General features: G+C 37.3%; 1 protein-coding gene across 4 annotated transcripts in view; it reads right to left on the bottom strand.

Annotated features, from left to right (window-relative positions):
• Nucleotides 1-1,536: 1,536 nt before the first annotated feature.
• The window catches only part of ANKS6 (ankyrin repeat and sterile alpha motif domain containing 6), a 44,199-nt gene continuing 20,590 nt past the window's right edge, over nt 1,537-25,145 (bottom strand). The window contains exons 7-19 of one of the 4 annotated variants that reach the window (XR_007766072.1): nt 23,351-23,561; nt 22,688-22,737; nt 21,459-21,662; nt 19,483-19,648; nt 18,628-18,797; nt 14,964-15,150; nt 13,412-13,528; nt 11,427-11,494; nt 9,988-10,104; nt 8,942-9,038; nt 5,749-5,816; nt 2,342-2,387; nt 1,999-2,013 (exon numbers count right to left, since the gene is read on the bottom strand). Coding sequence is in view for 3 of the 4 variants with exons in the window: in XM_050892243.1 (XP_050748200.1) it covers nt 2,010-2,013; nt 2,342-2,387; nt 8,942-9,038; nt 9,988-10,104; nt 11,427-11,494; nt 13,412-13,528; nt 14,964-15,150; nt 18,628-18,797; nt 19,483-19,648; nt 21,459-21,662; nt 22,688-22,737; nt 23,351-23,561 (1,437 nt within the window). In the remaining variant the exon portion in view is untranslated. Of the gene's footprint in view, nt 2,388-5,748; nt 5,817-7,568; nt 7,757-8,941; nt 9,039-9,987; nt 10,105-11,426; nt 11,495-13,411; nt 13,529-14,963; nt 15,151-18,627; nt 18,798-19,482; nt 19,649-21,458; nt 21,663-22,687; nt 22,738-23,350; nt 23,562-25,145 lie in introns of those variants that run through there. The other 3 variants (XM_050892243.1, XM_050892241.1, XM_050892244.1) reach the window with 3 other exon arrangements.

Raw genomic sequence — 25,145 nt, 5'->3', positions numbered from 1 at the left:
AGGTTGTAGAAAGAATGCATCTCTCAACCTTGCAAAGTATTTTTCACACTGAACTACTGTTCAATGTCTTATTGAAAAGGACCTAAAAAAAAAAAAATACCCACCCCCCTCAATTTATTGCAGGTGAGTACTTCTCCTTCCAAAGAATAAGGCCTGCAAGCTCTTAACAGGAACAGCTGAAGCCTTCTCACCTTGAGGTTTCCCTATTAGCAGGAATAATACACTCCGCAGAGTGTATCAGATGTTTGGATTGCCACCTGTTGCATTAAAAGCACAAAACTGCACAGGGAAATTGTGCTGCCATAGGGCCCATAGGCACTAGGTAGTACACCAGATGTGTTGGCTCATTACAGATCACTTATTCCCGGTTACACTCACAGGGGCTCCAAGGTGCCACTGCATGTTTTTGGCTCAGAAGCAGCAACCGTTTCCTAGTCTTAATAAGAATCTGCAATTATTTCTGTGCTGCATTTTGAAGTGTTTTAACCAAAACTGTCCACATGTTTCTTCAGGAAAGCACAGGGCCATTAGCTTAATACTATAGTACTTATATACTTGTATAGTTTGGTTTGCACGCAACGTTTCTGTAGATCTGTCCTGCCATGTCATCTTTAGCAGCAGCTCTTGAAAACTGTGAAAGCAGAAATTACATATTTTTACCCTAAAGCTGAAATTAATCCTGAAGCACAATCCTGCATAAGGAGTGATTTTCTTGGGCATAAGACATGTCGGAAACATAAAATACCACACTAAATGTTGATAGTGTTTTAAGTTTGTTGACATATGTGCACCGAAAAAGAAAAATGGAACAAAAATTATTTTGCACATGGCTATACTATTAACACCTGAAATGTTAATAGCATGACCGCCAAGGACCTCAGGGTACTAACAGGCTCTGATTGCCCTAACCAGCTCATAACAACCTTTTTTCTGGAACACCCCCCTGTAACCCCTTCTCCTCTTCCTCCTAGGGATTTAGCTACTTGTGTTGAAGGTCAGCTCTAATATGGCACAGCTGCATAACCTGGTGCAGCTCAGCTGCTCTGCCATTTGCCGTCAGCAACTTGGAGCGGTACCTCAGACAGCCAAACCAATGCAGCCATCACAGAACCAGCTGACACACCCAGAAGCACCTGAGGGACAGCAGGGGCATCATCACCGCTTTCACTGGTGCTGTTATCTCCGTCTATCACTACACCCACTTGTATCCCTATTTTTGCTAAACTCCACTAAACCCAGTGCAGTGAGGAGGATGGAGAAATGTCAAATCTTTAGTTCTGTACAGAAGTAATTACCTGAGATCACTCCCCTGCATTAGAGCTTCAAGATCTTCTTGACTTTATCTGCATTAGTACTCCTGGACTCACACTGAATTCAGCCAGCAGTAAAGTTACATATTTGTGAATCTTCAGAAAGATAAATACAGTGTCAGAGGCTTCTGATGACTTGTATTTTATAATTGCTCAACAAAAATTTGTATTTACTAAGCAGAATATTATTTCCACTCATAATTACTATAACTAGTCCTTTCAAAATTATTACAAAAATCAAGTTATAAAAATGTATTTTAAGGATCTGCTAGTGTTACTGTCCAAAAAAACCCAGCCAATATCAGTTAAATGGTTTTATTCTCAAAACAACCAATCAGCAATATAAAATATTTTAACACTATTTCTGTTTAAATATTGGTGGCAGATTATGCATTTCCTTAAATAAAGTGCTATTTTTACAAACAGGTATTTCATATTTACTTTTACTGCTGTTCTAACCTCTTAATATTGAATAGATAAAGTGTATTTTGGTTAATGAAGAATGCAGCATTACTTTTCCTTCTCATGAAACCATTACATTTTCAATTTGGACTCTTTTATCTTTATCCAGTCAATAGAGGCATATTCAGGTTATATATTTCTCCATGTAGAAGCTCTCATAATTCGTGGTGGTTTTCATGCCTTCTTCCACGCTTTTATTGTTCTTGACTGTGCCCATGTAGGCCTCCTATGGGTTCTTCATCTATGGGCAAGAGTAGAATGAAAACATGAATCTTCTTATATGGTCATTCATTCTTCCTGCTCTTCTGACTTTGTTCTTCTCAAATCCAGACCACTGACGCCTTGAACAATTCAACACTTAGGTTGAACTATAAAAGCAATCTCTTTATTATTTTCTTTGATTCTTTGTGGGATTCAAATTTTAAGCACATTACTGCAGAAAGTCCTATACAGGTGTAGTTAGGACTAACTTTTCAAATTTTCATTTGTACATTTGGATTAACTCAGCCAGATGCCAAACTTCACCATAAGAAAAAAAAAAAATAAAATCTTTTTTTCCCAGTAGCTACCTTTTAGGAGAAACAGCTTCTTGTGGTTTTATAGAGCAGCCAGGTGCTGTAAAAGAAAAGAAAAGAAAAAAAAAAATCTGAAACACTGCAACCAGCAAGACTCACAGCTTTGAAGAAGACAGAGTAATTCCACAACTACCAGAAACAGGCCCACATTTCCCAATATCATTGTTATACCAGACTCCAACAATTTGACCCTATAATTCATTTTACTCATCTCAAGCCCTCTCCTATACGTAGAAGGTATGAAAAGTCAAAGTTACGTGTGAAAAGGTCATCTACTGCCACAAACCTTTCCAGTATCTCTCTTTTTGCAATGTGTACCTTTCCAGCAAGTGACGACCTGAATCCTGTATACTTTTTACTTGCAAGTCTATATTGGTTTTGCTCGTATTTCTACTTCTCACTCTACAATCTCTGTAACTCCTTCCTCTGGATAATTTCCATTTGATATTTTTGACTCTGAATCCAAAAGTGGGAAGTAAATATACAAATGACTCCCCACTCTCTTCCACTTTATTCTGTCACATCTTTTAAAACACCTATATATGTATCTGCAGATACATATGTGTAAATATGTATCAATATGCAACATACTATCATATGTAAAGAGATACTGGAAGATGAGAATTTCCACGAAGAACGATAGATTGAATGGCATCATATTCTTTTTTCATCATAGGCATAGCTACTCTTCATTTAACTTGTATCTGGAGAATATTCAGTTTATTCTTTTGATATCTAAATCCTCCCTTTGTTCAGTGCCCCTGCTAGATGGTGGGGTGTTCTCTTTTCTTCCCACCTGTTATAAGTGTTACATTTAGGTGGGAGAGAGCAGCTGGATGTCTATACCAAGTCACAAGGCTCATCTTCTTTTGAGTATTTCAATAAACTTGATATTAGAAGGTAAACTAAGCTAACTGGCAGTTAGCTTTATGTCCAACAAATCTTTGTTAATTTTTTTTTTCATAATGACGTTAAGAAATGCCCTAGGAGAAACAAAAGATTGTGTCCTTGAGAGTATAAACTTTGGACGCTCTCTTGCTTTTTTCACGTCATGTTTGTAGAAATGGCAAATTCTGTTACAAGCCCCAGACTTGCGCAAGGGAACTCCATGAACTGTTTCCATTTTTTATCACAGATCCAAAATGTAACACTTCCTTACATATGTATTATAACTAGCATATGGGATTTTATTTCTACTCTTCTGGAAGAAATCATTTCAGTTGGTTTGCTCCTTTTTCTTTCCCATAGAGTTTCATAGAATCCACATGAACTTTTTTCAGCTTTTCGTTTCTGATTTGGCAAGTCTGTGTTGAGATTCAGCTCTCTCTCCTTTGGTGTCATTTCTTTCAACTAACCTGCCAGATCTGTTCAACCCCTTAGTCATCCACTTGATGACTGCAGGAATCTTGACACCTCCCCCTACAAAAAAAAAAAACAACCCTAAACAATTAGTCCTGGCAATTAGGCATTCAAAAAAGGTCACCTCAAACTACAAACATAAATACTTCCTGGGGTGATATAATTTCTAAAATCCAGTTTCCTCAGAAATCTGGACTTCATGCTGCCACTTGCTGTTTCATTGAAGTTGGAGTCCAGACAAAGGAGGAGCGTTTTGTTCCTCAGAGCAGTCATTTTGCCTCATGCCTCCATGGGCTGGTCATCTCTAAATTTAAATGGTGAAGTAGCAAGCTAATTCTGTGTTTGACACAGTTCACTGGGTTATAAAGAAGCAGTATCTCCTCTTATCAAGGACAGGGTGATTAACATGCATTGGCAATTTTCCAAGCCGTAATTTTTTCCCTTGAAAACTACCAAAGTGTCAAAAAACCCCATAACATTCACTCTTGGAATGAATTAATTTTGGCAGTATTTTCTGAAGGTCACCAATTCATTTCCATTAAAAAAAAAAAAAAAAAAAAAAGAGATGGAGGCAACTCTCTCCATGCAAGTACTGTTTGCCTATTCAGAATAGAACTATGGTGCCCCCAAACCTAATGGCTTACGGGTCCAGTAACCACTGAATTATTTATATCGCAGTTAGGGCAGTCATCTGCCTTATGCAGTTCAGGCAAGACTGGAACCTGGAGCTCCCACAGCCTTACTGTATCACTGGCGTGGGGTGGGGAGGAAGCAGTCTCAGTATCCTTCTGACAGAAAACAAATGTATGTCAAAGCCTGTTGTTTTCCACAAAGCAGAATCATCTCACTTCCAGCCCCAGGGATGACACAGCAACTGATGCACAAAGGAATCTTTCTCACAACAGTGAGCTTTTTATAATTGAAATAGCTCATCTGCCAAAACCCAACAAACACTCAACAACTTTTCTACAAGTTCTTGTAGTGAGTATCACAGCGAGTTCAGAAGCAGTGACCTCAGCAGGAGGCGCTCAACCAGAAGCTAGCTGAGGATACAAGCCAGCAACTGATTTTGAACTGCCAAAAAAAAAAAAAAAAAATCGAGAAGAAACTGTAGTATCTTCCCTAAACAAGCCTGTTGTGTGAAATCAGTTATACCATCAATCCTCTACTTCCGATGCTCTTGCTTTTACTTTTTCTGCCTCTCGTTATTTTCCTTCTACTGCATTCCTTAGAAGTGCAAATGTAGATAATCACTGCAGTTCTCTTTTCCATTCTAGAAACACTCACCTAGGTGCTTTTCTGTTTCTGTTGCCTGCCATCTCATACCAGGTTTGACGAGCAGCAACAGCTCCTGACCCAGTGGCAGCAGGGGAGGGGCTGAGCCTGGGCAGTGTAGATTGGGGCATTTGGGGGGGAACTGAAGCTAAGTGGGCATTGGAGCTATGGATGGGGAAGGGTGTAGAAGCTGTAGACGTTCACAGGTTTGGTGACGACAGTCAGCCTACAGACCTCCCACAATTACAAGCTACATTTCCAGAAAGTGAGGATTTAATTTCTTTTCCCCTGCTTTTTCATTTCTGAGTCTTATGGATATATTCAGATTGTATTTCATTATTTTCTTTACACCCCTACAGGCTGGAAACTTCATAAAAGCAGAGCTACATGGGAAGTCACTCTGTTCTAGGTATTGAGCTTTTAAAATGACTCAAAATATTGACAAAATCACAGTGATAGGTGTGAAAATAGTTATACTGACACAGCTGGAAGAGCAGGATGTTTTTATTATCCTGTGAGCTATATCTAGCTTTCTAAAAGGGCAAATCATGAAGTGGCTTTCTTGCTAGTGGTGTCCAGACAGGCTCCTAGGAAGAGCTGTAGAGAAACCAGTGGTTGTGGACCATGCAAAAAGCATAAAAATTTCACGTTACTTTTCAAACACATTACAGGAGGCAGCCAGTTACAGATACCATGATGCCAATCAATGATTAGACTGTAACGAGCTAGAGAAGTAATTTCACATCAGAAAAACTAAATGTATTCACCATGGAAAAGCTTGGGAAGGTTCCCATTTCAGAAGCCTTCTTTATGTGGGAGTCCAAGGTATCTTAACCTGAAGTATTGGTAAAAAAGGTTATGAAACAAATACACAAAGCAAATAATAACAAATTGCTAAGCCAGATCTTCTGGAGGAACACAAGGATTAAGCAGCAGAACTGCGGAGTACAGAGCACAGGTTCTTGTTTAAATTGCCGCATAACTGAGAAGTGATAAAAATGATGCTAATTTTTTTTAATGGTTCAAGAGGAAATCCAGGGAAACACAGACTAGTGAGATGGCAAGTAGCACCAGGCAGATTAGTATAAACTATAACAAAGAACCTGAAATTTTGTGGAAAACAATCAAAAAGGGATTTGAGAAGTCTTGCCTCACCAACCTATGGGAATTCCTTGAAGGTGCCAACAGTCTTGTAGATAAAAGAGGTCCACTTGATGCCTGGATGTTTATAAGGCATTTCACAAGGTCCAAGGCTGACTCTTAAGACAATAAGGAACCCACAGGGCAAAGAGAAAATTTCTTGTGTGGATAAATAATCAGTTAGGAAGGCACAGGACAGAAGGTAGGAGTAAACAGTGATTTCTTCCATAGTAGAGAGCTTCACCACTAGCATTTCATAGGGATCTGCATGAGGACTCAGGATATTCAATGTATGATTTGGAAAGGGCATATAGAGTCAAGTGACAAACTTTCCTAAGTTATCCATGTAAATAAAAAGAAAGGCAAACAGAAGACTGGCAAAGGACTTCATGAGACATCAGGGCCCAAACAATAAGATGGCAGACAAAATTTGATAAATATGAAGTAATATGAAGTAAGGCATATGGAAAAAACGATGCATGAGTGGTTATATAAAACGACAGGCTCTGAGCTCGAACTCAGTAGATGAGCTAGGTTATAAGAGGTAGTTCCAATTCAGTCTTCAGTTACAGCCAAAAAAGCAGAGTACTAGAAATAACTAGGAAAGGACAAGACAACTGAAAATAGAGAACACAACTTAAAAACAAGCATCACACTGTCATGTGTAAATCCACGGTATGCCTACATCTTGAATATTGTATGCTAAGCTGGTATCTCCAAATCTGAAAGGATACAGTAGAAAAGGAAAAGAGGTCAGAAAAACTATGGTATAGGGAATGATTAAGCAGCCTGTAAGTCTTCTGTCTAAAAAAACATGACTGAGGAAGAATATCACAGATATCTGTAAAATCATCAGTGGCATGGAGGCAGTGGAGAGGGAACAATTGTCCACTGTATCTTCTGATCCAGTACGATGAAGCAAAAGAAGTCAGGGCATGGCAAGTTCACAGCAAATGAAAGCAAGCAGCTCTTCACACCAATGTCAAATGAGACCAGATGAAAAAGCTGAACACAACTGTATGGACCTTGGATCTGACTCGATACAGCTGCTCTTATGCTCTAAAATATCACACATTCCTGGAAATTACTTCAAGTTCCAGAGACTGCATAAGGGTCCCAATGCTACTTTTTACAATAAAAAGCAGCTTACCTGGTGCAGAAACTTCTTTTATCTACATGTTCTCTTCCTCTTCCTTCTCTGTTAGTGCTTCTGTTCCTGTTTCACAGCCAAATCTATTTCATGGAGCTCTCACACACAAAAACCCAAAAGCTAGATCTCTGATGGCAGCCTCCTTGCAGCACCTTGTCAACTGGTCAGCAGGAGCAACTGTTGCCTCCATTCTTACAAAAAGATGTTCTCCCCAAATCTGTGGCACTATTACCGTCTTTTGCTGTCTTCAAGACACTTTTAAGCTGAGTGGTTAGGCTCAGCAAGTTGCTTGGAGACACATTACAGCTGTATGCTTCTTCAGTTCTTGAGTAATTCCAGTTCATTGCATCATGTTACCAAATCCCAAATAGCAGCTTCTGCTCACCTAGTAGTACCTACAGAAGAGGCTCTTCAAGTCTGGGATGTTATCAAGAGACATCCAGAAGTTCCCACACATGCTGACTACTCTAAGAATGGGAAGCAAGCTGCACAATGCATACAGTGAGACCTGATAGTGGCTTTCAGCCAAGCAGACTATACAGAATACAGAAAGTAGCCCACATTGACTAACTACCCCAGCAATGCCCAGTTTTCCCCAAGACAGCAGTAGGACTACAGTTAGCACCTACTTTCACATATCTAGTGATATTTAGCCGACTGAGATTGGAACAACTGGGACTTGCTCATCATTAAGGCCTCCTAAAGCATACAATACTTGAAATATTATTTAACATAACCACTAAACAAATGAAATCATTTTGTGAGTGGATGCAAGCAGCAAAATAAGCAACTGAAGGAAAGTAAGAGGCACTTTAACATGGTGAATTTCTCGAGGCCATTCAATGGCTTTCACGTTCCTCCTAAAACATGGCTCCAGAAATACACATAGGAATAGGTTTTGCCCCATTCCTTAACCTTGAGTAACAGATGCATATCTGCCTTTGGCTCAGATGGCTGGCAGGACAGATTTGCAACTTTTATATCTAGGGGTGACTGTAGTGAATGTATTCATTTGTTACAGGTCAGTAACACCTTTCTGTACATTTTGATTATAGATAGTACATATTAAAAGGCAGTTTTTCCAGCAATGGCTAGCAGTTAACACTGGTGGTTGGAATAGATGTACTCCAGAGAAACTGACTACAGACAATCATATGAAAATATTACCTATACAAAATAACTAAATGCATACATACATGAATACATCATTAACATAGCTTATCTAAGCCAGTATACTAAATTGTAAACCTTGAATATATTTAATCTACTTTATCACACTAAAGAAAATTGTCTCCTATAAAGAGTATGCAAAAGTAAATTATGTATCATACAGAAATGCACCTCCCACTGCTGCTATATATATACACATACTATATACAGTATACTGTATACTACAGTTTGCCATACTTACATCCATTTTCTATGTTTAGTAAAGCATAACAAAAATCTTATGCTTATTTCAGATAGTATTGAAGTGTGTATAAAAATCTTACAGATATCTCTACCTTTCTACCTTGAAACCTTCTCTACAATCTCAGCAAAAGACACAGACATGCATCAATCATTAACCCAGAAAGCAGTTAACTGGCTTGTTTGACACATTCTGTCCTCTAGCCAGTATTAATTAAAAGTATCCATACATTTTTCAATTAATTTCAGGTGCTACTTACACTGGGAGTGACCTGGAGGTCGTGTGTTACTAACACTACTCTCAAAGGAAGAGTGGAAGTTGTGTATAGTTTCTTGTAAAATCTGTCTCTCTCGTCCCTGTAAAAGCACAAGAAATTAAAACAAGATATTCTTAAATTTCTGTTTAAAAAATGAATTTATTAAGAGTTCACAAAAAAAATGTGTAAGTATGTGTGTCTATGCCCAGAGAGTCACAGTGTACTATTAGGAATAATAACAAATCCTCACCCCCCAGATATGTAGAAAATCTGGTAGTAATCTTTTCCTGAAACTACCAGAGCAGTAGAAACATTTTCATTATTTTCTTCATAGCTTTATAGCATGGAGCATCATCCACTTCCCCTAATTTTTAGCCTCATCACTTGCTGCTGTTGATCTTAACTTGGGGAAACTATCTTTATGTTTCAGTTATCCGAGCTTCCGGTATCAGAGAGAGAATGGACCTCAACACTGAAAAAGCAGCTCAGAAGTGTCAGCAGGCCTAATTAAAGAGATGCTCCAGTCCACAATCCCTCTGACAAGAACATTGCTTACTGTATGCCACTTTTAGCAAATTTGTTTATGTCAATATAAAATTAAAAGGCAATAAAAGTGTAAGTAATGAGAGAAGTGCTATTTACCTAATCACAGAAATCAAAAACTGTTAGGCAAAACAAAGGAGACCTTTCCTTTTACGTTACATTCTCCAGCTGGACTATAGTGGCGAGATGATTCTTTTTAGCATCACTGAAATCAATATTCAGTATCTGCAATATTGCCAATGTTTATGCTACCAGTAGCTTCTGATATAATTTCCAATACTCTGTAAAAGAACTGTACAATCACTGAACTAGGAAAGAGTTAATGAAAGAGGAGTACCACAAAGGAAGATATTTTTCACTAATCAAATACATTAAATATTTTGTTTGGGAAACATTCATCTGGCTTTTCTAACTAACATCTGCAACTGAATTTTGAAATGTATGTTGAATTAACAATATAAGAAAACCTTGAATTAATTTACTAAGTACAGTACTTCAAAATGTACCTTTCCTGCATTCAGTTCAGAAATAGCTGCCAAAATTTGCTGCCTTGATCCATCAGTTTTAATACCCAGCTCTTTCAGATCACCATCAGTAAGTGTAAGGAAGGCTTCCATATCTACCTGCATATGAAAAAAAAAAAAAAAAAGAAGAAAAGACAAGACAAATTTACCTAGGCAAAGATTCACTATTACAGGTTAAAAGTGTTTGTTTTTTTCTTTTAATTGTACAGACTTACTGTAAATATTGTGCACACAAAAATTTTTAATGAATTACCAGCACCAAATGGCACCCACCTTACCACTCTGTTGTCAGGTTTTAAATCTGCTGTTAATAATTCAATTAATTATGATAGTATACTTAAAATACTAATGGATTTAATTTTTTTTCAGACAAGCTCTATCAATATAAAATATATACTCTCCACAAAAACTCCTCTACTTACAGTAGCAGCTAGTTGAATAAGCCTAATATTTCTCTCTTTCCTCTTCTTCCCCCTCTCCCCTTCCCCAAGTATTTTTGGAATTTCAGAATTTTGTGTGTACTTTTCCAGTGTCTCCTGAGGAAAACCTAGGGTTTGTTCATATATCAGTTTTTATTACATCAGCACATCCATAAGGCTGTGATAAGAACAAACATCTAAAACTTTTCATATTGATATAACCTTCACACACAGACCATATTCATTTCTACACAGTGCTCCCTTCCCTATCATGTAGCGGAAGAATAATAAACCCAGTGTATTGTGATGCAGCTAAATAATCTGTGTTTGTGGTGCTGAATCCTGAACTCTGCAGCAATGTCAATTTATTGTATGTCCATTCACTACTCTCTGCCTTTGGCCAAACAAACACACAATTATTGCTCACATCTGATACCGTCTTAAACATTGTAATGAATTAATTTTACTTATTTTCAGCAATGTTTCCTTTCATTGTATCCTTCAGGCAAGTCAGTGTCACAGTCCTCATCTACAATGATGCTTAGGTTCCCCAATTTAATTCTCCTGTTGCTTATTCATAGCAGACAGAGAAGAGAAAGCAGCCATCTTGGTGACTCACACCCTGCTGTTCTCCATCTGCAAATGAGGTTCCAGCTGTGATTCCAAGGATGATACAGTATGTCCTATAAACTGTTCAGCCACATTGGATATAGACATATATAGAAAAAGCAGAGTGTAAAAACAGAGACGGGGGAAAAAAAAAAAACCTGAAGCACCTATCTGTATCAAAATTGTAGGTTCAGTGTAAAAAGCACTGATATTTGCAGTATCCTGGAGAATGCCACAAATACTGCTTGGTCCATGTTTCAAGGTCCTCTCTGCAACCAGAAATGGTTGTAAAACTTTACATTTGAGATTCTGGATCACAATTCTGATGCAATGTGTGTCGCACCCTACTTTTTCTAAAACAGTAAAAAATAAATCTTTTAAAAAAAGACGTACCTCTTGTTCCTCAAAAATAGGCTGATATTTCTCAAGTGACAATTTTTTAAGGATGCCAGTCAGCTCATCTGTAATAATAGAAAAGAAAAAGAAAACAAAAAACCCCCCATGATTCCGGAAAGATTTTAGTGATCTCTGCATTGTTAGCTGCTGAAAATATATATTAAACCATACATTCCACACAGTGATATATGATAACAAAAACCCAATCACATTTACTCTGCATCAGAAATTAAAATATTGGCTTATTGTGTTTTCATCTACTTCTGTATACTGTAATTCCATCTATCTTACCTTGCTAGGATAAAATCTTTTTGTTGTATTGCCCTTTCTTCCTCATTGAAAGCATCTTAAAAAACTAAACCACTAAGGACAACTTAGGCACTTCAGTGCCTAAAACGCAGGTGCTTGGCCCCAGATGGCTGACCCAGATCATGCAGGTTAGACAGCAAAACTCCCCAAGCAGGCAATGAATTGAATGGTGTATTTCCATGTCATGATCCAGGAAGGCAAAGTGTAGAGCAAGCAACCACCCAGCTGCTCATTGAAAACACTGATACAAGGGTATATCTGAACCTCTTCTCCTCAAGTGCCTGACATGCAGGCACCTTGAACACAGATAGCTGAAGTCCAGCTAAGATGAAACCTGGGCAGAATCTAAGTTTCATAAGCTTACCTTCCAAGGCTAACAGCACTGGACATTGGGTTTCCTCTCAAAGTCTAAGGAAATTAAAACTTGGAGGACCTGATAGTGACACTTCCCACACATTTAAAATGTGAATAGACAGTTAAAAAGCGTAAGTGCAGTTTTAGAATAACCCGCCATTACCTCTCTTAATTACACACTACCTCTCTCAACTAAGGATTCTGTTTATTTTTATTGCTTTGGTGTCAAAAGTGACTAATTTTTTTTTTTCCCCCAGAGTATCAAAGTGGTCAGTTAAACTAAGGAGTCAAAGCCAAAATTAAGAACATGAATGATTACATTACACAACCAAACTATATTTAATATTCTCCATATAAACTCACTTTCATTGTAAAGACATCACTATTCCATTCCCAAATATACTTTGCTTTTATTTATTTCACTACTTTGTCTTCTGACTGTCCCTTTTCTTTCATCATCAGTAGAAACATGAAAGAGAATCTCACTCTCTAAGCTTCTCAAAAGACATCAACTATCTTGAGACGCACACTTTTCTGTGTGCCATTCTGGAAGCTTCCTTCTTTACATAGAAGAGCCCACAGAAAACTGAAGTGAAAAGTTCTAGTTGAGCCTTATCTTCTGCTAGGGTTTTGTTTTTTCACCTCAAGGCCAATTAATTTGGTATGCTTAACACGATTTGTAAAGGTTGGCATGGTTTCAGGCTAAAAGCTTTAGTACCCTAACTGAGGTTTATCCATGGGAAAAGGTAACCAGCTTTAAAAACATAGCAGAAGAACTTCTCCATGTAGTTTGATGAAAAATATCATCTTACAGAAAGAAAATAAAAGTTTCATTAGAAGCCCTTAGATATATTATTAACCTTTTTTTCTTTTAGGTTGTTAGTTAGCCTTCTCATTTTTCATCACGCTGGTGTGCTTAAATTATAGGTTGTGATATGGGAAGAAAGTTTCAGGGTCTCTGAGCCCAGAGCTTTGCTGTCATAAACAACTATAACATCTAACACTTTTCACACACAGAGACAATGCTTTCAGCTGTAGGTCTCTCATGTTTTTGTCTTTCCCTCTTCCAGTTCCTGTATCATACATAACATTTGAACAAAACTTGAAACCTCTCAGTTTTACAACTCTTGCATAATACATTGTTTCTCCTTTGCTTTTTCACTATGTCTTTCTTTTGCTCTACTCGTATCTTGTCTCCTTACCTACATCCCTGGAGAAAGCAAAGGTTCTCAGAGCTCTTACTACTTCTGCCACGTTACTCACATTACTCCTATTTAGCACTTCTCTTGTACTACTCTGTAGTAGTAGGGTAAGATTACCTTTCTCCAAGTTTTCAGAGCCTCCTTTTACTCTCACATGGTTTCGTCTTTCATGATTCTCTACATCACTGGTTCTCAGAATAGGGACAAGCTGTTGATGGTCCACCAAGTGGTTGCCTAAAAAGAAACCATGCACACCTCTGAACCCTGCTGCCTACTGTTCCTTCACAGTAATATTCAATGCAAATCAATTTTCTAATTCATTTAAGTTTACTTGAAAGAAAAAGAAAAGTTAACATTGCAGGCCTTCTGTACTTAGTCTTCTGATTACTGCTGGGCCTATGAGCATTTGTACTGTTGCTGCTGAATCAAATCACAGTAAGAGAAGCCCTTGAATTAAAGGGCCACTTAACTACGAAAGCTTACAAGCACAATGAACCCAGAACTACTTAGGCTTCTGACAACCTATCCCTCTGCTACAGAGGAAACTCACTGTATCACGGCACTAGTGGTGCAGTCACAAAGCCCAGCTTCAACAGGTGAGATTAGAACAGCTGATAGCTTGGGGAATTCCTCTTGTTATCCAACAGCAAGTTCTCTTCCCTTTATATATTTCTAAACCGACAACTCTTACGTTATCAAACCATCATTATAAAATGGCACTAACTAAAATGTGAAAGGATTTTCTCCAGTAGTAGTACAATATGTTACAGCTAAGCCGTGACAAGAGGGCAGAAAGTGGGTCAAATATCACCTCTCTTCAGTGTCAAATGGAAGTACAGTGTCAAAGGACAAAGTTAGCATAAATGAAAACAAAACAAAATCAATATGGACACTTTCAGAAAAAACAAAAATAGTACAAAGTGCCTCTTGCAGAAACCAGATAAAAGTATCTCCATCTCTTATTTAAAAGATTCTGAGTCATGTTATTTTTTTCCCTTTTCTGAGATGTTTACAGAAGAAAACAAAGTAATTGACATCCTGTTTCCAATACAGTAACATGACTTTTTAAAATAAAGTGTTGTAATTGTGACGTAAAAGTTCAACTTAAAAGGCAGTAATCTTATTGGAAAAGTAATAACATTATTATCCATTCTTATGATCTAAAGTTAAAAATAAGGTCAAAATAAGGCTATTTTTGCAATTTAAAAAAATAAATGCAATACAGCTCTTAAAAATCAATTACATGTAGCTATGAATTGCTATTTCTGTAGTGATGTGCTTCACTGCATTTATTAAAAAAAAAAAAAAAATTCATTTCGAATGTGGAGAAAGTGCATTTCCAACCCTCAGCAAAGGGTGAAAAACAGGATTTAAGCCAGAAAGTGGGGAAGGAAGGAGGCCACATAAGAGTGGCCTATGTACGGGCTCTATGCTAGCTTTGAGATGGTATCCATCTCCCTCTAAATGGAAGGGATCACAGCTTTTGGGAGAGAAATAGCCAGTTACTGCAGGAATGCCAATCTCGCAGTAAGAAACACCAAAATATTTTTTCTAGAAAGAAAAAAGTTCTCGCTCTCATGCAGATACACACTAATCCAGTACAATTATAGCTTAAAACACTTTGTGCTCTTGATGAATGAATCTCCTATAACTACAGTTACCTACTCACCATCTTCTGTAATAGTACCACTGCTGGAACCATTGCTCTTGGCCTGTCTGTGAGAAGAGAGAGAGGACTCTGCATTGTGAACCTTAGGAGACGGGGAGGGTGATGGGGAAGGTGTGAGAGTTGGTGATGTGCTTTTAGACGTAGATGAAGTCCCAGATGGAGGTCTTTTGTTCATCTCCAGTTTTTGCTGTAGTTAATAACAAAATAATTTCCGTTAAAAAAAAAAAACAAACAAAACTGTTTACCTATATACGACGCCTCAATATTACTTAAGTTGCATATCATTTCTGCAGAGCATGTAGTCACAACTAGAAGCTTCTGCTTGATTCATATTGAAATAATTGGAGCAATACTGATTTATCCCAGGTGAGAGTCTGTCCCCTCAAATTCATCAAGAAAAATACATTTATTAACGCTGTAATTTTGGAATAAGAAAATGATTTCTTATAAAGCAATACTATATACAAGCACTACAATTATTCTTTTTATAAAAGCTGAAATTACTTTAACTCTGAAAACAGGTCCTTTTCATTCAGAGATTTAATTAAATAAATAAAGCCTCAATTAAAGCTTTTCAAAGTATATCAGATGCTAATTTAAAGTATCACTTCATGCTGGATTAACCAGAAATATGTAGCAAGCATAAACTAAGTTTCGGGTGCATTTAAACCCCTTGCTGCACTGGAATGAAAGTTTCCAGTCAATCCTTAAACTTGTTATTAATGAGTCAAATGATTCAAATTTATTAAGTTTTTTGTAAACACTGAATACATTTGGAGGCATGGAAAACAGGAAAATAGATGAGTTAAAATGAGGAATAAGAACATATATGTATGTGTATCAGTCTTTTCCAAAACAAGTTAATGTATCTCATCTCCTCAATTCCTCAATCTACATACCACTTCACACATTTCGATGTTTGTATTATATGACCTAAAAAGAAGTCTTATGTGATTTTTGCCTGGATTCCTGAATTGAGAGTTTAACTTAAAATACCTTTTGTCAGTCAGGCTGCTACAAGAAAAACGTAAGAAAAAAGTTGAGCTGGGTAACAAGGCAAGAAGGGAGAATGACAGTGGTTCCTGCCTCTACAATTTTGCTTCTGTGATATGGCATAAACGGAACTTTTCTAGTTAATGAAAGAGATGCAGATTAAAAAGATAAAACTGATTTCAGTGGTAACATTCTTCCATTACTCTATCCTATGCCAGAATGTACTACCTCCTTAGCCCTGCATTGACTTGACTAGAAGTAACGTAGCATGATACAAATTTGAGAGGTCTCCAAAGAGCATCGTGAACTCATTTCAATTTTTTGTCCTGAATTTCCCTGTGTTCTGTTATTGGCCATTTGTGTTTCAGAAAGATCTTCCCTCTCTAGCGCATTGTCTGAATTTACTTAAATTACATCACCCTGTAAATTGTTATTCAGTTTTTCTTTTCCTTTCTTTAAGGCTTGTACAATCCCACCCCTCATGGATAACTTTTGCAAAACTGATCAGTGTAACATCACTGCATTTTTAGATCAGCTATTTCCAAGTTTAGACAGCATGATCCTAATGGGAGGGCACAAGCATTTCCACAATGGATACAGACATTACATTTTCAGCGTTTATGTTGTTGATTACAACAACAAAGTAGGCTGTTTAAGCTTTTGCAGCCAGTGTGGATCCATATGTGATTGTGTACTCCCAACAGACACTGATGTCCCAGAAATCCCCTCATAGCAAGATACACACTGATTACATGTTTTGTTATTGGTAGATAGACTGAAATCCATCTAGACATCTAAGCAAAGAGCACTGAAAGAGCTGTTGCCTTTCCAACATACTGGTATCATTTTTATTTAAAAAATTTTTCAACAGTATGATGAACTGCCTTCCCAGAAGATGACCTGCAGGGCATTGCACCTCACTACTTCTTTATCTCCTAATGTCTTCCACTGTGAGTGGGAATAATAGTTAACACTTCTTAGTGGCAGCATTGTTATAACAAAAAGCCCCAAAATCTGCAGCCCAAAGCTCGCAGGCACAGGTATTATCTCTTAATGGGCTAACCAATATAACTGGAGAAAAATAAGATTTTTTGGGGCACACAAGCAGCTCTTCTGAAATTATTTCCAATATAAAAACAAGCTGAGAGGAACTGCTGAGAGTTTAATTAGAAATATATTGGTCAGACCACCTCTGAAAGAAAAAGCGTTTGGTAGCTGTTTAGTAGAGGGGACTTAGATGAGGGAAGAGGATAATAGAGTGGCTTTGTCTACAGGAAAGAAAGAGACAGATCATTTATAACCCAGGGAGCAGTTACATGGGATAGAAAGGGAGGAAAGATTATCATGTGCCAAAGAATCAGTATGAGTCCATAGCTTTTGGGGGTCCAGCAGAGTTACAAAATTTAGCTCCCAATCTCATCTTTGAAAAGCAACCAGTAGTCCCTTCAGAATCAGGACTGATAGATCGGAGACAAAATGACTATTCACGGAAGCTGTTTTGGCATTGGTAGTTGCACACTTTTCTTTTTCTGATTTTTGTCCTCCAGAAATTTCAATTACATCACTGAACAACTTTGTAACTTCATTTATCATTGAAATCTACTAATTAAATATATATAGTGCTTACTGTTGCCATATAAGACATCACAGAATGAGATAGGAAATGTAATAATTTTATACTCTGGCCATTTTTGTTTCTTTGGGCAAAACTTCAAGCAGAATCTCATGAAAAGATGCAAAGAAAAGAAAACAAAGCAAAACGAGCTGTTTGGAGATTACACAAGCAAAGAGTTGAGAAATTTTGCTCTTGGTCATGTATTCTAACATTTTCAGAATACCACACGTTAGAACTAAAACCCCAAATTATGTGCTTTCTTTCTCTTGCTCTCTGAAATGTAATGTTTCTCTGTGTGAATAGACCCATACATTTCACAATAGTGTATCACACAATCTGTTATGATGCTGCTTTCTAACTTGTGTCTCTGAAGATTTAAGAGCTTAATCCTTAAAAATTTTATACAAAGCAGTTGTTAACTTCAAAGTACATGCACAAAAATGGGCAGGTCATGAGGGTAAAGCTATTCCAGGAAATTGATAGGTAAGTCAGTGCAAATAATACGGCCTGCACTCAGGAGCAAAATCTGACTTAGGTGATGACAACTTAATGTTCATACTGTTTAAAAATAACACCTTGTGGAGCAGACTGGATACACGCATATTGTTGTGGTAGGCAGATCCTGGTACAAATTATCTCATGTTCTGCACTCAGGTTGTGCCTTTGGAGGGAAACTAGCTACACCACTTCAGAGTAAAGCCCAGGAATAACTAACATAAAACACTGGACTCAATCAGGGCCATAGAAAGAAATAATGAGAAACCAAAATAACAGTGCAGATCTACCCTAAGATCAAGTATTACATTTACTGTTTTTAAAACTGAGTGAAATTAATAATAAAGCAAAATCATGTTTTATTATTAGGTCTGATCTTTTGTAGACTTGTAATTAAAAGGAAGGTTTGTGGAGCTGAAAAGTTTCTACTACTGTAACAGCTGTTCATTCATTTTAGGCTGTGCGATGTCATGCAGTTATATTTATCAACCATCCATAACTGAGACGTGACCTATTAAAATTAGCCAGTTTGGAAGTACAAAAATTTACATTTCCCTGTACCTTTACAAGATGTCCATTGCCAACAATTTGAGCACACTGCAAATCAGACAGAGTGGATGAAGGAGTTGACTGGACTGGACTATGCTGTTGGCTGGGTTTCTGTTCAGGTAAGCCTGCTGCTTTTCTTCTTTGGGCTGCAATCTGAGACAAAACATTATCTGCACTGCCACCTAAGAAAAAAATAAAATAAAAACAGAGTCAAGGAAACCCCAATTTTAAAATATTTGTTAATTTTCAATTCACCTCTCTCCACCACTCACTCTCTTTTAAAAACTTACTGGATGAAGTAAGAGAGAGAATTGTAAGGTTCAGACTGGTTCAGCAGCTTTCAGGAAAGGGAACAAAAATCAACTGTAGGAGAAGAGAGAAGCCAGCCTTATCTATACACACACAGAGCTGACTTTCATACTCTTGGATACGTTTCATGAGTTGCTTCACCATATTGTCTTTACAGCTGCCAGATACAATGCTTGCAGCTTTGTTTTAATTGAAAACCAATTTTTATTTTAAACAAAAAGCAAGCAACATGGGTAAGAGACAGCTCTATGAAATATATGTTGTAATGAACAAGCATCCACCTGATCCATCGTGGGTGGACTCAAATAAAATCAACATGTTTTTTCTGAGACAGGGGCTAACCTATGAGACTTCTACAACAGAAGTGAGGCTTTTGTTCCCTTATGTAGATGTCCAAAGTCCAATCCTGTTCCAACAAAATTTACAGAAGTTTTGCTTATACAGCAGTAGGAGCCCTCAGAAAAGGTTTAATATCTTCCACCATCATCACAAACACTAATTTTTTAGCTGAACCAGATACAAACGACTTTCTTATTAAAAATAAAAGCAGCATGGTACCTGATCTGTTATGCAGTTCTCCTCCATGCCTGTTAATTCCCGCAATGTTATTGGATCCACCAGAAGAATGGGGAGAATGGTTGAAGTTATTGGAATTTGAAGGAGATGCAGGTCGTCTTGCAAATGTTGGTAATTTGACTGGTCTAGTACCTTTGCTAACAGACGTCTGGAAAACAAAAAGAAAAATAATTTTCATCCTTCTCGTTTGAGCACAACAAAGATCAACCTTCAACTGCTATTTTATTTATCTTAAGTTCTGAAACTTCCACTGAAGACCAAAAGGGATATCAGAAATAATCTTATTTTACATATAAAAATATATTTAATATATATTTATATAAATATATATACATTGACTATATACATTCAACAAAAGAAATGACACGATAATAAAGGCATGAATTCTCCTTAACCTTTGGTTAACAGAAAATGAGCATATACAATGCACCTGAGATATGATATACACAATATTACAAGTGGGGGCGGGGAGCAGGAATTATCACGTGAAACTTCTTTCCTGCAGAATCCTGGTTTTGTCTCTCCCATCTTACAAAACAGCGACCACCTACTTCTCATCCATCATATCCCTGTTTCTTACTAACTAAGCTGCGACAAGTGACATGAGCTTTCTCTCGTCCAGTTGCATTTTCATATCCCCTTCAATCTAAACATCTACCTGCACCATTTTATTGACTATTGTTAACTGAGACACTAATGATCTAGCTATATGCTAGCCAAATCCTCAGCCACATCCACATCCTCCTTCAATTCTTTTGCTTTTACACCACTGGCCACTGCCAACCATCTGACATATGGCTCTTGCAGCTCAGCTTTTTCATGTTTCTTATCCTGTTGCTCAAATCACTTCTTCCAACTCTGACTTACTAGGTTTCCCTCCTTCTCCCTATTCCCTTAGCAAAACCCTTCTTTCCCCACAGAAGGATCGATGGCTAGTCCTCCCCCACTTCCCCTGCTCCTCACTTTATACATGGGTGCCAATTATCCACTTATGTTATTACAATCATCTTTTTTAGGATGATGAACATTTGCCTTCCTGCGATCTATCACTTCCCTTCTAATACTTCACCTTATTCCACCTAAATCACCTCCACTGGTATTAAGCTAACTTTCACTTAAAAAAGGAAGATAGAAAAAAATTCCTCCTAAAATGTCTTCATTGTTCCACTTCTAGGACTGACATGAACTACAGTTCTGGACTGGTAAAATAAACTCTTCTCTACACTTGGCTATTAAAGTCTAAAGTCAGGGGAGTAAGCACTTCTTTTTCTCCTACTAACTATGAAAGCAAAGGTTGTTGAGGTTGTTTTGCTTCCTGTCTCAAGACAAATGAGCTATTTTCCTTTTATTTTGCATTTTCACTAAAAACGTAGAATCAGGCAAGCTCCTATAAAAAATAGAATTTATTCAGACTTTTTCCCCTTTTACAGTACTTGCACTTTAAGGCTGTATGCCTTCAAGCCCACTTGATCACTAATTGCTACAATTTTATCTATTACCAATCTTTCAGAACATTACGTCTGTATATTTATGTCTCACTGATATTTCTTCCCTCCCCTCCAGTTCCTAAAAATTGAGAAACTTTCATTCTTTTCTTCTGCCCCTAGTCTTCTTCCAAATCAGAGCAGTTTCTGCCACACTCCAATGACTGCACCTACTTTGGCAACTAAAATACATAGGTGGAACCACCAGGCACTTTAGCAGTTTGCAGCAAATTCGTTAGGGCTCGACTTTATTCTGGTTAACAGCAAACAAGTAGTTTTATTTCATACAAAATCTTTGTTCCATTTATGTTCCTTCCATAGAGATGTATATTCTTCTTAAACAGCAGAGCTTAAAAGGACAAGCCATTACTGAGACAGTGGGTTTAAAGTCATTTCTAATCAGAAACACAGTGTGGCTCACCAGTCAGCACAGCCTGGACATAACACAGTATTTTCATATATTTGTTTGCTTACTATATCAGAGTTCCCACTGCTGTTAAAATCATGCTTGATCGCTCTCTGTGGCCAGGCAGTTCTCATCTGTTCAGCTTTGCCATCTTTGCTGAGTCGCGTTCGGTCAGAATTCCAAAGCTCAAAACTTGAGGGTGGTAAGAAAGGCGGTATCACTGCTTTCAGTTTATCGCTGGGCAGCCTGGTAAATGGAGCACTACTCCTCAACTGAGAGAGGGAAACAAAGAAAAAGAAAAGAGCCTCTTCTTAAGAGAGATTACTGGGAGCGGATGATGTAGTTTCCAAATTGAAAGTTAAATAAAAAGATGGGGACAAATGCATTTTTAAACAAAATAAAATGGAAATGAGACACAAAAGTAGTATGTGTGAAGATGTACAACACATAATAACAGAGAGAATCCAATGGACATTCTGGCACCCGCCAGTATGCTCATTCATTTAATACAATAAATATAGTTCATTAAGTGGCAGAAACTGTCTTTTCCTTCATTGGGCTGAATCTTGCTTCAAACTGATTTTAACAGGAATGTTAACAATTAATTTCCAAAGAAATAACAAGGTAGTCCTCCCTGTATTCCCAGGCAGGATGCTGGAAACAGTGAACAACTGCCTATTCCTGCTGTATGTGTTCTCCAGAAAGAGAAAACACCAACACAACTGATTTGGCTCCCTGGAGTTCTGTCAGTCAGTCACATCAAAAGTTACTCAGTCTTCTTAAAAAAGAACATAAAGGGTAACCAGCCAAATTTAATGACATCTCCAGGGAGTAAGCTGTAGGGGAATTTAAAACTACAGCATAACAAAAGAAGAAACAGAATAATACGAAAACACATCCCGAACTAAATATTCCATGGTTGCCTCTACTAGTAATTTCTCACTTTTACATTGTACCATGTTCCATCCATGTTTTCCTCATACCATACTGCTTGTCAGCAACTAATCAGCTGTTCCATCTATTTTACTAATTCATTGCTGATCATACAAAGGTATAGGTAACTCTTGAAAAAAGTCAGTACTTATGAACGGCTTCCATGCCATACTACTTGTAGTACTTCCTAGTCTAAGAACTACTGATGTATCACAGCCTGTCAGTTCCTGTCTAGTGACTATCAACACATGATAGCTCTCCTTCTAATGGTGACTTAGACAGGAAGTAAAAAAAACCATAAAAATTATGGGAGCAGCATGACCTTCTGAATTGGGCTGAACACACCAAGAACACTGCGACATACCATGGTTGTCAATAATTCATCATCCTTTCCTCCTTTTGCAGTGTTTACACCTGAAAAATATATAAATGTTTTACTGTTTACACGCTCCTACTTTTGTTCTCAAGGATAGCTTATTGTTTTCAAACATTCAACAGCTTTACCCTCAGTAAGCACACAGAAGCAAGATTTCCAGTGACACTGTCATGTAGCTACATTAAAGCTAAGCCAATAGTCTTATTTCACATCAAAAACTGTGAGGGTTTTGCATGGAGAGTGTACAATTTCAGTAGATGTGCTTTATGATTTGGGCTTTTCCAAGCTCTCTTTCTTCTCAGAATTATTTATTTATTTGTTTAAATAAATTGGTTTTCATTACACAAATTAGTTTATCAAAGGTACTAACAAATTTTGAGTGACCTGTCTCTACTGTCCAACTTAATGGTGCTTGCTATAGAACAGTAACATGGTTATATTAGCATTTTCCTGCTTAAATGACGCTGCACTCAGCATTCAGCATGATCAGCAGTCAGGAGTACAAACATCTCTCTTTCTATACACTACAAATATATTAAGTGTCTTTTCAGTTATATTAAGCTAAATAAAAACTAAATCAATAAATTAGAAATAGTATCATCTTGACTACCCCACAAGAGCTCACTTCCCACAAGACAACTCTAGCTTTACCACTAGCTTTGTTATTTGTGATCCGAGCTGTAGCAGCATCAAGGTTTCCAGAGGTGTCTGTATCACTCTGTGAAATCGCTTTTATGGTGGAATTTAATGATGGTTCAGGCTCATCAGGAAAAGGCATAAACTGATTGGAAGGAAATCCATGGCGCAATGTCTGAGTCAACTTCAGCTTGCGGAATCGATTAGACATCCTGCTCCACCAGGACTAGATTGATAAGAAGATACAACAATTTAGTTCCAACTAAAAGAAAAAAAGAGGAAAAGAAATGTACAATTAAGTAATCCTTAGAGCAGTGATAAATCTGTCAAGCAGTTTTTGAGATAAACTACAAAAGCAACGTTAAAGTGGTTTGCAATTATCAACAGAACCCTTCACCATAATTTGTATGCATAAGATTAATCTCTTTCCTTATTTTTCATCTAGCAAATGCCTTACAATATTTTGCCACACTATCTGGAAAGACAAGGTAGATAAAAGTATTAGGGCAATTTGAATAGGAAATTTTTACAGCTACATCACAAATATTTAATCTTCCCATCAACTTCCAATTTCACCATCTATTCTTACACTCTCTGGCATCAATGAACTGGCACGTATATTTTCTGCTTTTTAGAGGTGTGCATAGCAGTTTATCTGATCTGCATGAAAGCTTCTCCTTAAGATTTTCAAAATCAGTGGCAAATTGGAAGAGTTCTGATAGTATTCCCATCAAACTAAAGATCCACACTCCATACAGTGCTGCTATACAGATAACTTAAACCTTGCCAGACTGGAAAGACTATAAACTGAAACAGAGCAAGGCAAGGAGATATCAGCTGTGAAAAGAACACAAACATTAGGACTACCGCACCTACAATCTCCATCCATACAGGTATCGCATATGTGGAAACTGTTACACAGAACGACCATCTTCACTCATAATAAAATTTATCCAAGTATTTACAGACTTACACATTTTTACAGGCAAACAATGCAAGATGCTTCAAGTATTTAGCAGGACATTTCTCTAGACTATACGAGACCTATAGGCTATATTAAGAAGACCTATGCAATCTGTATTAAAGATTATGTGGCTTGTAGGTAAGTCAGATTATAAATATCTTCCGATATTTCTTAGTAAAGCTTCTTCTTTCCTTTCTGGAACACTTTAAAAAAAAAAAAAAATAATAGTCATGTAAAAGTGATGATACTTCATCAAGGCAGCTTTACGTGATATCCGATCCAGATAACACGCTTTCCTAGTTTACTCTTTATTCTTAGCCATTCCTTCTCACCATACATATTCCCCTCTCTCCTTGGCATTTAATGCTTTTCAGCTGCTTACTGATATATGTCTTCCCAACTGTCATACAGTAGAAGTAAGTAATATAAACTGTAAACTTATTCCCTGTAAATCAATCCTTCTAGCAGATGATCATTAAAAAGATTTTAAATCCGCACAGAGCATTAGTAATGGATAGAGTTCTCAGACCTTTGTATCTCTTTGGAGCCATAACTAATAAAGATTTACATTACTTTCAGCAACAAAGACCTGATGGAAAAAGGCAAGAGAGACAAATAGTTCCGAGAAAGCAATAAAACCCATGCAGTTCAGCATTTATTCACCCTCCAAAAGGAACTGAAAGGGCAAAAAAATCCATCTAGTTTTAACACAGAGTACAATGAGCTTACAAAAGAGATTGCTTGCACAATGTGGTTTGGTTTTGTTCACCGAAGCTAGCTTGCTTCTGTAACAAAGATCACTTCTAAGTTCCTATCATCTTTGTTACTCTTCTTCACAGTGCTTCT

This window comes from Gymnogyps californianus, chromosome 2 (genome assembly GCF_018139145.2).
Source record: "Gymnogyps californianus isolate 813 chromosome 2, ASM1813914v2, whole genome shotgun sequence".
Lineage (NCBI taxonomy): Eukaryota > Metazoa > Chordata > Aves > Accipitriformes > Cathartidae > Gymnogyps > Gymnogyps californianus.
This window is presented reverse-complemented; position numbering and strand designations above follow the sequence as displayed.